General features: G+C 38.1%; 1 protein-coding gene across 1 annotated transcript in view; it reads left to right on the top strand.

Moving 5' to 3' along the window:
* LOC128862108 (dentin sialophosphoprotein) overlaps positions 1-8,430 on the top strand; it is a 76,361-nt gene extending 67,931 nt beyond the window's left edge. Inside the window, exons 6-8 of the mRNA XM_054100540.1 lie at positions 178-421; positions 4,750-5,458; positions 8,025-8,430. Of these exons, the coding sequence (XP_053956515.1) occupies positions 178-421; positions 4,750-5,458; positions 8,025-8,174 (1,103 nt within the window). The 3' untranslated portion in view covers positions 8,175-8,430. The remainder of the gene's footprint in view (positions 1-177; positions 422-4,749; positions 5,459-8,024) is intronic.
* Positions 8,431-12,746: the final 4,316 nt, after the last annotated feature.

Here is a 12,746-nt window from a genome sequence, read left to right as displayed (position 1 = left end):
TTGCTTTCTAATTATGTTTCACAATAGAAATTAACAGGAATTCTACTAAAGGAATTTATTTACATATATTTAATTATATACTAATATAATGCATTATTACTATGTACATATAGTTGCAAAAACACATACACGCACATACCTGTTTATTAATCGGCGTACTCACCCGTCAATATCTAGGAAACCTGAAGAATAACATTATCGAAATGACCAATGACGCCTTCCAGGAGCGACACAATCAATTCATTGATTCGATATTCTCGCGCATCAATCGCATTGTGGCTGACAATTACGATCCCTTTGTAGTGCGCTTGCATACCAGAGCGGCGACTAAGAAAGCACCTACTGGTGGTAGCAGCACGGCGGGACATGTGACGGCAGCAACCAAGGCCAAGCCAGCAAAGTCGACAACAAAGAATAAACTGTAAGTACTGGGGCTGGTAGTTTTTTGCCTACAAACGTTTGATTGAATGCATACAATGGCTCATTGGTGGCACATGTACAATGGAAATATATAACTGTACATACCTTGCAACAAATGCGATTTGTACCGAATGTGCCCGGAATTACTCGCACGGGAACTTGCGACTACTGCCACTTTCAGTATCTTTATATGCATGTCCTATGCGGCCGCCGTAGCCGAATGGGTTGGTGCGTGATTACCATTCGGAATTCACAGAGAAATCGTTGGTTCGAATCTCGGTGAAAGCAAAATTAATAAAAAAAACATTTTTCTAATAGCGGTCGCCCCTCGGCAGGCAATGGCAAACCTCCGAGTGTACTTCTGCCATGAAAAAGCTCCTCATAAAAAATATCTGCCGTTCGGAGTCGGCTTGAAACTGTAGGTCCCTCCATTTGTGGAACAACATCAAGACGCACACCACAAATAGGAGGAGGAGCTCGGCCAAACACCTAACAGAAGTGTACGCGCCAATTATTTTTTTTTTTTTTATGAAGAGACTATTTGTGTCTGAACGAGTATTAAGTCGGACTAACGGGCCAGGAAATTGGAAATTTATATCAATGGCTCACTCATCTGTAGGCAACGCAATAGTCGGTGGGACATACTATTGATGCCCATATTTACGTCCTGGCATTGATAAACAAATTTTACTTAGTATTTTTTTCCTTTCTAAATGGTTTATAAAGTTTAATATTAAAGATTTTTTCATTCAAGTAATTCATTCAAGTATTACAAGTAACTTTTTAGTTGGTTAAAAAACTTCGTATGCCCTAGTGCAGACTGAAACCAGAGCAGTGGGAATTTTAAGCTGTTGTCTTCACTTTACACGATTATATGTCGTATATGATTGTGTGTAATTTCCGTTTGCTTCTCAGCCTTGTTACTTCCGAACACCGAAGGTGAGATTCGAATTTTTCGCATTCGTACCCAATTGTACCCCATGGAGACTAGTACCAGACTGGTCTTTTTTTAGATTAGTCACATAATTTGTTGCTGGGTATATATACTTACATATTATGTGTCTATATATTGGTATATGCCCTCAAGGAAAATTAACCAGCGAATTGCATGTCGCAAAAAAACGAATCATGGTGGCCCTTACTGCTTATAACTTCCATGGTTTCATCGAATTGTGTCATTAATATGCTGCCTTTTAGTTTTCTTTCGAAAATTGTGCTTATAAGTCTTATTTAAAAAGGGGTGGCAGTGGCCGCCGTAGCCGAATGAGTTGGTGCGTGACTACCATTCGGGGTACGTAGGTTCTTCGTACATGAAAGATCAAAATCAAGAAAAAAATTTCTAAAGCGGTCGCCCCTCGACAAGCACATTTGAGTTCATACAGATTAAAGTAAAAATTTCTTGCATCCAAAAATTCTGTAGTCATTGTACACAAAAAAAAAAGAATTATGAAACAAGCAAATGCACAGAAAATTTCGAACATTCTTATATATGAAATTCAGATGCTGACTTCAACATCCTGATGTACCAATCATTATTTCCTGCTGCGATGGGTAAAGAAAAGAGCATTCAGAACTTGCATTCAACACGGGTCGATTACAGATAATTGCAATAATTGGGAGCTATGGTAGTATTTGCATATACGAGTAGTGTTTAAAGTTTTCGTTGCAGTTGGTAATTCACTGGCTTTGAATTCTTTCTACTGCTTTCATTGATATTCCCAGGATTCAATGTACATTTGCGCCCCAAGCGCTGCGAGTTACTGCCATTGTTTGGAAAGTGTGCAAATCTTTCAATCAAACAAGAGATTCTAAAGTTCATTCACTTTTTGACTACGCACATACTCTCCTTGGAAGCAGCAAACTCAATTGAGAGCTAATAAAAAATTCTGCACCAAAATAAATCTTTAAAATTTTATTAATGTAATCTAATAGAGTCAACATGCTTTACATTTCCTATTTTTTTGTCTCACCACCACGTGTCGTTGGTGATTTTCGTTGACGTCAAGTACCACCGCCAATTGTTTCACATCTGAATAAATCATTTGAAAATACACACGCAAAAGCTCAGCGCACACTCTAAGAATAGAACACTCTGCGGTCATATTACATTTTTAAGAGGCATTGTCATATAAAATATGATATGTATATGGGGGCACAAATGTATCCTCTTTTTTGCTGATTGTTAACAAGTGCTTTGCCATATATGTACTATGATTCATAATGATGAGAAGCAATGCATTATGACAACGTCAACCAAACTAAAATATTTTCTAATATCCTTTTAAGAGCTTTAATTTAAAAATGGCTTGGTTCATTTTGACGAGTATTCCAGATTAACTCCCTTAAATGACAAAGGATAAAATAAATTTAAAATACCCTTTAAATAGAAAATTTAAATCTTGAGTTAAAATCCACCAAATTTAGCGTTTAATAGGAATAAAGTATTAAATCGACTTAAGTAGCTGGTGAAAAGTCCAAATATTGGTATTACTTGCATTTTTCGCTATCAAGTTCCAGATAAAAATTTTCGACTTAAAAACTTGAGCTTAATTTAATTACCGATTGCGGAATAAATACAGCCCTCAAAACTATAAACTATAAAAAATTAACGTGTATGCGATATATGGACCAAATGTGCAACCTCGTTAGGAGAAAAAATGGCTAAAAATCGACGCGAATTTTGAGCCACTTCAGGTTTGCACTTTATAAAATTAAGATTTAATGAGCTATAAAATATGAACATTTTTTTTAAATTCTGTTGTTTGAAATTTTGATAAAAATTTGTTGAATTTTTACAAATCGTGCACAAAGTTTGAAAATTTGATTTATAACATATTTATTGTTAAAGCAGAATGGACTGTCTTTTTATAAAAAAATTATGGAAAAGGAAAGTAGTGAAAACTGGGCAAAAATTTATGGTAGTACAATTTTTTGAGGGCTGCATTTAGTCGGTTTTCTGGCCCAAAAAACAAAAGCAAGAACAGAATTTCTAAACAGGCTCTGTAAAAAAGAATAAACAAATATAAAGAATTCTTCAAAAGACGTCCTAGATGTTGTGTTCAAATAAAGCATGTAAAAATTTAGATTCTTTCGGGTTTCATCCCAGTTGAACGCAAGAAAAGTAACGAAGAGAACAATTTGTGGGATGCAAAGCCTCCAAAATCAACGTAGAAACAACCAATTAATTGACTTTTATACGAGTATCGGCTATATTATGTCGACTAGTACTCGAAGTTAGAGGATTGCTCTCTAGTAATTTGATTTCAATTTATTCTTGGTCGCACCAATAAATGAGTAAATTGGTGGACAGAGAAACTAGTTTAGCCTAAAATAGATATTTGCACGTTAATGATAAGGAATAAAGTATGTAAAAATGAGAAAGTTTCCTAAGCGGCTAGTATCCAGGTCTACGCGTATCACAGACTTAGCTGAAAAGTGCGAGTCAATATGCGTGAATCTTAGCCTTGCGGAAGCAGGGTAGTTGGCGAATAGATGCTGACATTATTCCGCTTTATGATCCTAAGCGCAGAAGACCATGCGGGTAAGAAAAGCTTTTGAATAAAAAATTAAACCAATCCGTCTCGGAGATTTTCCATCAATTCTTCAAATTCTCTGATCAACAACGGCCTTCAGTCTTAGGGATTTCTTAAGCCAAGCTTTTATTTATTACGTTTTCATGGTGGTTTGAAAATACCCGCAGAGGTCTATGCAGGTTAGAAAGGCGTTTGACTAAAAACTGAAACCAATCAGCCTCGGACATTTTCTATCAATTCTTCAAAATCTCTGATCAATAACGGCGTTCAATCTTAGGGCTTTTAAAGCCAGACCTCTATTCATTATGTTTTGATGGTGGGTTGAAAAGTTGGGCTATTACAGTTTTATATCACTTCCCATTGACAGCTCAGAGAAGCCTATATAAGACAAAAAACCGTTCAGAGATTTGTGATTGGCTGTTGAGTGGTGATCACCGTTAGAAAAATATTTGCGATAGTTTATGTCCGCATTTGGCAGAGAATCTAAAACCTACTACTGATATATACTTAGCTTTACGCTCACCCAGACCTTTATGTACCGTTAATTTAGTTTAAAATACGATACATACTTTTTAAAAATGGACATTATGTAGGTCACAATTGAGGCCGTTTTTTCTAATGGGTATTAAACTCTGGGTAGGTGTATGTATGCATGGGTGTTACTTTTGTGTGAATATGTTACCGACAGATGTGTTGGAGATATTGAAAGTGCCTGACGAAGAACTTTGTCCCCATTAAAATCAGTTTTCAATTCGATTTCATTCATTTCTTTCACTTTACTCTTCCACGTTTACAGAAAAAATACAAAATCTGAGCCACGTTCGCTGGATGAAGAGCCACGCCGCATTGAAGTGAGTGATGCCATGGCACAAAGCAAATTGCAGGAACAGCTGAAACAGTTGCAATTACACCAAGACCAAAGCATCAAAGCAATTGCAAGCGGAACAAAATCGAGTCCCAGTGATGATAAATTACCTGGAAATGTCAACGACGCCCCCAACACGGCCGCTAAATCACCGGAAATGCGCATCATATTAAATGGAGACGCCAATAGTGCTGTTAGTCAAAAGAAAACTTCAAATAAAGCGCATAAAACACATACGAAAAAAAATCATGCTAATGCCAATACCAATAACAACAACCACAATGCGGGCTCGAAACTAAAGCAGAGTAATAAAAACACCAGCAAGGACAACAATGCCGGTAGTGGCAAGGAAGTTGAAAAACTGCAAAAGGCCGAAGGTAGTCTCTCTGGGTTGGCATCATTGAAGCGTGTCGGCAATGTGAAAGTGGTAGCCAATCCGGCAGGTTCCAATTCAACTATAAAGGCCAAATTTACTTTGGGTCCATTGACTTTGCGTGTGGAAAAGTCGTTCAAGCGCGGTAGTGTGCATAGTGTGAAAAGTGCTACAGCGCGCACCAATGAGATGATTGGCCGCATCAAATTCAGCGTTGTCAATGATCGCGCCACATTGATGTCCATCAAGGTGCAACAACCGAAACAGGTTAGTTGGGTGAGCAAATGCGATGTATGCAAAGTATGTATGTGTATGTGTATGTGCATGTTTAAGGACAGCTGCAAAGTAAATGTAAGTCTGATTTGTTATACCCGTTCGCATTTGTGCACAAGGGCTTTGTAATTTTGTTCAAACAACGGCGCCATGTAAGAGTTTAAATATATCGAGATAGATACAGGTATATTTAGATAGATGGTGCGTGATTATCATTCGGAATTCACAGCGAGAACGTCGGTTCGAATCCCGGTGAAATACCAAAATGAAGAAATAGTTTTTTTTCTAATAGCGGTCGCCCCTCGGCAGGCAATGGCACAACTCCGAGTTTATTTCTGCCATGAAAAAGCTTCTCATAAAAAATATCTGCCGTTAGGAGTTGGCTTGAAAGTGTACGACCCCCCATTTGTGGAAAAACATCAAGACGGAGGAGGAGGCGCTCGGCCAAACACCCAAAGATGTTGTACGCGCAAATTATATATAAATATATTTGGTACAGATGTATATACACCAAAATGCTCATTCCTTGATGAGGGAAGTCGATTTTGCTACGCCTGTCAGTTTGTCCGTCCGTGTGCACTGTACTCGAGCAAAAATTAGTATATTTCAATGCAATTTGTTACCCATATTAATCTTTGCTCAAGGCAGTTTGCTGTTTATATAGGGTGAAATCGGTCAATAACCACGCCCATTAAAAAAAAACTAATAATAATAAAAAAAGCTAGATATCTCTGTTATAAGTGAAGAAAAAACGAAAATTTTCATAAAAAATCATAAGCACACAAATTTTGTATAGTGGGTTTTGAGTAAAAAATCAAAGTTCATATTAAAACCAAAGCTCCGTTTGTCCGTTTGGCGTTACAAGCTATAATTCTCATTGTCTACTAATCGGTTTGATTTCAAAAGTTAATAGCCAGCCCAAATTAAATTTAACTAAAACGTGCGCGGGTAAGTAAAGTTCGCTCCGAAGGTTGTTTGGCTTTGCTAACTGTTTTTCTTTTTTTTTTGTGGTTGTATTTCCACTCGGAAAGCCTTATTCAATAGCTAACATTTTGCCTTCTACGCTGATACCTTTTTCTATACTGTATTTATTCACAACTAAGATGCATTAAATGAGGTGTAATTGATCACTCAGTGCGGCTCCCTTTGAAGGGCCTTTAATGTATGGTTGTAAAATGAAAAATCTTTATTTATTCTTGTAAATCAATTTCATCCCCTTCAAAATAATCCCCTCTCGATGAAATACACTTATGCCAATTTTTCCAATCCCCGAAACATGCCAAATAGTCCATTTCCGGTATAGCCATCAGCACATTCTTCGATTCAGCTTTTATCTCCGCAATCGACTCGAAATGCGTTCCCCGGAGTGGTCTCTTGAGTTTTGGGAATAGCCAGAAGTCACACGGAGCCAAATCAGGCGAATACGGTGGTTGAGGAGCGATATGCGTGGAGTTTTTGGCGAAATGGTCACGAAGAATGAGTGCAGTGTGAGACGGGGCATTATCGTGATGCAAAAACCAAGAGTTGTTGGCCCATAATTTTGGTCTTTTTAGACGAATTGCTTCACGTAAACGACGCATAACGCTCAAATAATATTCCTTATTAACAGTTTGGCCATCATGACCTTTATTTTTGAACGACTTTGACGTGCTCTTTTCGGTGTGACCTCGCCTTTAGCACGATATTCGTTTGATTGGTCGGTTGTTTCAGCGTCGTTAGCATAAATCCAAGTCTCCCAATCCAATCTCCCGTAATGATGCATTTGAGCTTGTCCAGATAGTCTGAAAGCATTGTTTCACACACATCAACGCGACGATTTTTTTCCAAGAAATTGAGAGTTTTCGGTACCAAACGAGATTTGACTTTTCGTAGGCCCAAATGGTCTTTCAAAATGGTTTTCACGGATCCTTCTGATATTCCGATCATATCAGTGAGGTTTTTAACAGTCAACCGACGATTTTTGAGCACTAACTCCTTCACTTTATGGACGTGTTGGTCATCTGTTGACGTCGATGGTCGTCCGGAGCGCTCCAAGTCATCAACACGTTCTCGACCCTCTTTGAAGTCTTTGTACCACTTATAAACATTTTTCTGCGACATAGTCGAATCACCGAATGCCTTCTGCAACATGCTAAACGTTTCCGCAGCCGAAATTTCATTCCGCAAACAAAATTTGATGGCACTTCTCTGCTCAATCAAATCAGACATTGTAAAAATCGGAAAATGCACTCTTGGTCGTTTGGTAAACACAAGCGTAAATATATTACTGATAACGACATTCGCATGAAAGTTGGCCCAGATGTTATTAACAGTGCTGCCAACTCATGAAAAAAATAACTAGAGCGAAATTTTAATCCCGCGAAGTTTGACAAATAAATTCACCTTACTTTTTGCCCACAGTAGTATTTTTGTCAATTTGATACTAAGGTATGCTTTTTATAAGAGCACTGTCAAATTCAGTCACATTTTGTTAAACACATACATTTTGCTTGCAGCATTTTGTCAGTGTGTTGCAAATCTTAGCCTCGCTCTCCCTCTCATTATATATTTTCTTCAACAGGTGGAAGTGGAAAGCAAAGACAACCATGACCGTACACGCGAGTTCGTCTGGCGGCGCACGCCCAAAATCGCTAAACTGGTTAACGAGAAACTAAAATTAGCTGCCGAATCGCTATTCACAACCCAAGGTGTCGAGGTGGTGAGGCTGTAAAATGTCAACGCAAGACGTTCATTTAGTTAAATTTATATGAATTTTATGCATATGTTTAGTAAAAAAAATGGGTCGGTGTAACCAGGAATCCACCACTGCCAATGGCAACTCCATAATTTATATTTACATTATAAAAAAGTAAAAATACGACAATATCATAAATTCATGCAAATGTGTGAATATACAGATATATCTCTGTATATTTGTGTTTGTATTTCAGTTAGCTTCATTAAATATTTAATTAAAAAAAAGTATTTATTTACGAACACATATTTACTTTTAATTATTTAAGCACTTTAATTGCGATTAACTGTATTTAAATTATTTATTTATTTAAAAAATATTACGTAATAGCTTTTTATTTATTCTTTACTTAATACATTCTACTTTAATGATGGAATAAACTTAACAATACAATTATTTTAAAAGGCTTAATCCTTTACCATTACAATTAGTAATTAATTCCTAGATACATATTTATTGGGTTGGGGAATAAGTTCATAGCGTTTTTTAAATTTTCTTTTACTTTGTAATGATTTGATAACTGTTTGGCAAAGCGTAAGTATTCATTCGATGGAAATCTTTCTGCTGTACAAAACTATGTTAATTGAATTTTTGAGTTATTTAATTTTTATTAGTTTTGAGGCTTAGAAATGGAATATCCCGGAGGCAAAAATCAACATTTCTTTCCTTTTAATCGAGGTCAAAAAGCTACCGAAGCATCCCGGGACTTTTGCGACGTGTATGGAACGGCATCAACAAATTGGTCGAGAGGTGGGAAGAGGTTGTAAACAGCAACGGCGAATATATATGTAATTGATTTACTTATTGATATAGTTATTCAGCTCTATCAGGCAATTCCTCGTAGACTGTTTTTCGTAGAAACTAAGAAATTGTAATCATACAATTCGAATAGCTCCGAACGAGCATTCGAAATTCGTAGAGCAGCATGCACTGAATACACTCGTAACGTCAAATCTTAGAGTTTGGTACAATTTTTCTATTTTCTTTCTACGACGACGTTAGACTAACGGACATAAAATAGAACTAGTAATAAAAAGAGGATTTAAAAGGAAGCAAGTAAAAAAGTTGTCCTTGTAAGTCCCATATTAACTAAACTATAAATAAAAAGAAATTGTTGAAGCATATGAATTTCACAGGTTTAAAGTTGAAACAACACAGCATCAGCTCCTTTGTTGGAGCTAATAAAGCAGAAATCAATCATGGCATTGATATTTTAGTAGCCCTTCCGGTTGTAGTAGAGGCATTTTTCTTTAGTGGGGGAAATGATATTTATTTGCATCCCATCGAAACACAAAATGATGCCAGGAAATCTATATTTTTGCCCGCTGAATTGTTCAAGACTGGCGGCGATGTGCTGATAGGGAGCATGCATCAGCTCATTTGCAAAATATGGCTAGCAGAAAGCATGCCTGACGATTGGATTCTCAGTGTCCTTTGTCCTGTACTGAAGAAGGGTGACCCGACGATCTGCACCAACAACCAGGGCATCAGTCTTCTAACCATCGCGTACAAGGTCCTGTCTAGCGTCCTATGTGGAAGACTTAAGCCGTTTGCCAACACACTGATCGGCTTCAGAAGTGGTAAGTCCACCATCGACCAGATTTTCACATTACGCCAAATCTTGGAAAAGACCCATGAAAAGCAAGTCGACACCCATCATCTTTTTGTCGAATATAAAGCAGCGTTCGATAGCCCGATAAGGGATTGCCTGTACGCCACCATGTCTGAGTTCGGTATACCAGCGAAGCTCATACGGCTTTGCAGAATGACGTTGAGCAACACAACCAGGTCAAGGTAGAAAATAACCTCTCCGAGCCATTCAGTACCGTTCGAGGTTTCAGACAAGGCGATCCACTGTCATGCAACCTCTTCAACTTCGTGATGGAAGGGGTGCTCCGAAAAGCAGGTGTGCTTCGAAATGGCACTATTTTCTACAAATGTGTCCAGCTCCTTGCGTACGCTGATGACATTGACATTATCGGCCGCTGTAAGCGAGATGTCACGGCTGCGTTTTCTGCTATCGAGAAGGAATCATCACGAGTGGGTCTGGCGGTGACCGCGGGTAAAACAAAGTATATGCTGTCTACAACGCGTAACACACGGCGTGTAGGAACGCACGTCATTGCGGACAACTATACTGGTGGAAAGACCAGGTGGGGGAAACCCTATGCTCGCTTGGTGTACAGAATTGGAGAAGGCGCGCGCGGAGCAGAGGCGCCTGGAGAGAGCTAGTGAGGTCGGCCGTAACTCGGTAACGGGTTGTTATGGCCACCTAAGTAAGTAAGTGAGTGTTTTAAACCGTATTTAAGTAAACTTTTTCTTTAACAAAAAGGCAAGCACTTACATTGATGCGTCCATATCGAAAAGGTTGCTTGCATCTCTCAATATTTTTCGCTCAATTAAAATACTCAGTTTGCTTGTCTCACTTTCCTCCTCCATTAACGCAATCGCACATGCCAAAAAATATATTTAAATTTGAAAATTCAGCTAACTTGACCAAAACTTAAAAATTAATTGCTAAATTGTCTTGTTTACATTGAAGTGAGCTGTTGTCGAATTATCAAAATTTGATACTTAAGTTTGTCAGTACTTTTTTCGTATTCGTAGTAGACATTTGTATTCAAGGTTTTCTACGACGGATTCTATGATAGGGCTGATTGTTTTTTTGTTTAAATAAAAATCTTCGGTAAACCGCCACGGACTTATTCACTAGCCTAATAATTTTCCTTGATAAATTCTGCATCGGGTAATATTGCTTACTCTTAAGAACTGCTTGATGCTGCCCCATAAGGTGTAGAACTCTGACTATACATAGTAGAAAACTAATTAAGAAGGCATCATTTGCCTCATTGGCACTAAGGCCACAATATGGCTTAATGAAATGCCAAAGTTAGCACCTGTGGACATCGCAGGCAAAAGTGCCGCGATCTGCAGTAATGGGACTGAGAGGCTCGCGTTACAGGCTTGACCTCACTTACGCACATTCAAGTATCATCAGAAATGTTGAGTTTATCCCCTGGTATTATCCACTCACGATCCATCAAACCAAGGGAAGAGTGGGCGGGGTGTAACACTTGTAGAAGAGGCTTGGTGGATGTTCACGAGTGGCTCAAGGTTGAATGGAAAGATTGGTGAAGGAGTATTCCGCGAGGAGCCCATATTCAGACTAGCAGACCAGTGCAGACTGTTGTAAGCGGAGGTAGTCGCAAGGAAAGAAGCCCTCACTTGTGCAACAACTAACTGGAATATTAAAGAAAGTTAAGTAAGAAAGTTTTATTTACCAGGACAGTTGAATAAATCGAAATTCCCTAGAGGACCTATTTTTATAATATATATGGCATGAAATGTACTAAATAAAATACTTATATACTGGTACTTATATCCCTTTCTACAAAAATGATGTGTTGTTAAAAAATGCTTAAAATTGAGAACAAATTTTGGACTGAGTAACAGTGCGAGCAATTGGCGCGTTTCGGTATTAATTCTTTTTGATATTACTGCTTGAAGCGCAATCTGTGTGTCACATTTTTCTGGCAGAAGGACCACACAGATAGTTGAGGACTTCGCTAAATTTGGTGTGTCTGCGCTACTATCGCGATTGCCCGCTTCCTCTTGCTGGCGCCACTGATGCAATGTGTAAATGTGTCTTTTTGCTCGGTTCAGTAGCCACAATGGAAGTAATGCGTTGACATTTTATTTTGTGCGGGAGTAAGGATTGGAAGGATAAGGTTGTTGGGGTTGAGGGATTAATTTTTTTTTTATATAGAAGCTAGGGAAGTAGGTAAGTTTCGAAAAGAGCGAGGACCGTGCTTTACGTGGGACTCGAAGCCACAACCTCTGAGATGGCAGGCTAGTGTTTTTTTTTTATTTCTGCAAAACCCATCATTCACCCTTTATTCTCCAACACAAAGTCTGTCTCTCTCAGTGAGGTGAAATCCTCGATGAAAATCGCCACGTGGCGAACTTTGCTACAAAAATGTGATTTTATGGCTTTTTTCCCCGATAACCCTCAAATTTCAGCATTAAAAAAAGGCAGCGAAAAACTATTTAATGAACACAAAGAGATAGTTTCTCAGCAAGCCTACAGGGATACTCTTAATAGCCGCAATGATGAAGAACACGCAAAGCAAATCATGAAGGAAAACACTAAATCAAATCGACTACGATATTTTATCTCAAAAATTGCAATATCTCGTCAACAAATTATCTTCAGAAGCCTAGCATTATCTGGACTTAATCATGCAGTGAAATGTTTGACTTTCTTATGAGCACTCACTTCTACTGGTGAATTGAAGAAAGTAACGTAGGTGGTAGTTTTTAGTCACCAAGGATTTTGTGGTTGTATAGGGTGCATGAGAACTATCGATGTCGATAACTATGGTTTGACAGCCGAAAAAGGCAAAAAGCGTTGGCATATCAGTTCAGTAAGATTTGGCAATCCATCATGAATAGTTTAACGCCAGTACAACGCTTCCAAATTGTGGTAGTTTAGTTTGAAAAAAAAAAAATCATCGGTTCTTGTTTCTTTCGAAATAAGGAAAAAGCTAC

This window comes from Anastrepha ludens, chromosome 4 (assembly GCF_028408465.1).
Source record: "Anastrepha ludens isolate Willacy chromosome 4, idAnaLude1.1, whole genome shotgun sequence".
Lineage (NCBI taxonomy): Eukaryota > Metazoa > Arthropoda > Insecta > Diptera > Tephritidae > Anastrepha > Anastrepha ludens.
Note: the sequence above shows the minus strand (reverse complement) of the source record. Positions and strands in the feature narration are given on the sequence as shown.